General features: G+C 70.6%; 1 protein-coding gene across 1 annotated transcript in view; it reads left to right on the plus strand.

The window, feature by feature from the left end:
* The window catches only part of KCNT1 (potassium sodium-activated channel subfamily T member 1), a 51,732-nt gene that overhangs the window by 41,461 nt on the left and 9,359 nt on the right, over positions 1–912 (plus strand). Inside the window, exons 21-22 of the mRNA XM_027766279.1 lie at positions 476–547; positions 668–802. Coding sequence (XP_027622080.1) covers positions 476–547; positions 668–802 — 207 coding nt within the window. The remainder of the gene's footprint in view (positions 1–475; positions 548–667; positions 803–912) is intronic.

A 912-nucleotide genomic window follows, 5' to 3' on the forward strand; every position in this document is an offset into this window, starting at 1 on the left:
CCCACCACTGACCCCATCCCTGTGCCCAGCCCACCTCCCCCTGCCACCGCTCCCCGGGGCCCTCTGCCTGACCCGGCCCTCCTCCCCACCTTGGCCCCCTGTGCCCAGGGCCTGCCAGGCCTCTCTGTGCGCCTCGGCTGCATGCAGGCAAGTGCTGCTCGGACCTGACCACTGCCCTGGGAGCACGGCTGCCCTCCCTGCCGTCTGATGGTCTGGCCCTGCTGTGGACCCCGGCAGGCCTGCGTGGCCCTCCCCTCACCTTTTCACCCAGGGCGCCCCGAGGCCTGGCAGCTGTAGCCTGGGGCCTGCCTTGGCTGTCTGACCTGGCGAGTGCTGCCCTGGGGCCAGTCTCCCCTCGGGTAAAATGGAGCACTGCCCCGTCCCAGGCCTGGCAGGCGTACTCGGCCGGCTCTGCTGTCGGGAGGCCCCCTGGGTGGGAGCGGGCAGGCACAGCCAGGACTCACTGTCCCCGCAGGCCCGACCACCACTTTCTGGAGGCCATCTGCTGCTTCCCCATGGTCTACTACATGGAGGGCTCCGTGGACAAGTAAGGGCCCAACCGCGGGCAGTCCCACGGGGGGCGGGGGCCACGGGCGCTCTCGGCCACACTGCCCTCCTGCAGCCTGGGCAGCTGGCTGCGGTGCGGCGTCACCTAGCCCTCCTGCAGCCTGGACAGCCTGCTGCGGTGTGGCGTCATCTACGCCGACAACCTGGTGGTGGTGGACAAGGAGAGCACCATGAGTGCTGAGGAGGACTACATGGCCGACGCCAAGACCATCGTCAACGTGCAGACCATGTTCCGGTGCGTGCCTGCCCGCGGCCATGGCCCCATGAGCCCCCAAGGCCTCCCACAGCTGGCCCCGATCCTCCGCGGCCCACCCAGGCCCACCGTGGCCTGCCCTGCCCCCGTGA

Source organism: Tupaia chinensis, unplaced genomic scaffold, assembly GCF_000334495.1.
Source record: "Tupaia chinensis unplaced genomic scaffold, TupChi_1.0 Scaffold142100_1, whole genome shotgun sequence".
NCBI lineage: Eukaryota > Metazoa > Chordata > Mammalia > Scandentia > Tupaiidae > Tupaia > Tupaia belangeri.